Genomic DNA, 841 nt, shown 5'->3' on the forward strand with positions numbered 1-841 from the left:
AAAAAAAAAAAATGTAAAAATGTATATTAGGTTCACCGACGACTTCGAGAAGGCTCCACCATGCGCAAGATAAGTGGCATGGAAATTGGCGGAAGCGTTGCAAACCAACCTCAGTACGAGACTATCGACATGCAAATGATTTCCGCGACCACTTATCTTACCGCTATTTTCTTGTCCCGTTGCCTCTCGAAGCTGACTTTCCGCTCCATTAGTTTCTGTGCATTCTCCTTGACAAATGCCAGATTGTTCAGCTCATCCATGATGCTGTTCTGCACCTCAGTGATGTTAGACAACGGAGCCTGTGAAAAGATGTTGCCAATTAGCATTTTAATGGAGGAAAAATATGCTTTGAGAAGGTATTGCTATTCTGCGTTTGCCGCTCACCGGTAATTGCTGCACGGAGGGAACTCCCAACAATATTTCCTCCATCAGGCCTCGGAGCAAAACCACGACATACACCGCACAGTTGGTGAGGATGGCATAGGAAGCCATGTTGAACCGCTGCAACTCCTCCACGAGCAATGCGTTGAGAGCCTCGTAGTCCCTCCTGGCAGGACCGGGCGGGTCAACCGATACCAGGCACGGGGTGGAGGAAGAGGTAGACGATGACGAGGATGAGGGGGAGAAGGACGAGCGCTCCAGCCGGCTGCAGTAATCCAGCAGTTTGTCGTAACGTTTCTGGATGAGCTTTTGAGGCGCAGTGAACATGCCCTGAAGAGATGTGAGCGGGGCGAGGACCAGACGCTCCATGTTGTCTTTCTGTGAGAAGACCACGTTGGAGGTTTGAGTGCCAATGGCTTTAACGCTCCTCCTTTTTGGAGTCACAGAAGGCAAACTTCAA

The 841-nt window shown here is 49.9% G+C and overlaps 1 protein-coding gene across 1 annotated transcript; it reads right to left on the bottom strand.

Annotated features, from left to right (window-relative positions):
• Window positions 1-7: 7 nt before the first annotated feature.
• Window positions 8-822, bottom strand: LOC109509120 (rho guanine nucleotide exchange factor 38-like). Its single transcript, XM_019859023.1, has 2 exons — window positions 385-822; window positions 8-299 (listed from the first exon to the last, which is right to left on the bottom strand). Exons 1-2 carry the CDS (start codon window positions 748-750, stop codon window positions 153-155), a joined length of 513 nt encoding a protein of 170 aa, XP_019714582.1. The 5' UTR covers window positions 751-822; the 3' UTR covers window positions 8-152.
• Window positions 823-841: the final 19 nt, after the last annotated feature.

The sequence above is a fragment of the Hippocampus comes genome, unplaced genomic scaffold (assembly GCF_001891065.2).
Source record: "Hippocampus comes isolate QL1 unplaced genomic scaffold, H_comes_QL1_v1.1 C16776652, whole genome shotgun sequence".
Lineage (NCBI taxonomy): Eukaryota > Metazoa > Chordata > Actinopteri > Syngnathiformes > Syngnathidae > Hippocampus > Hippocampus comes.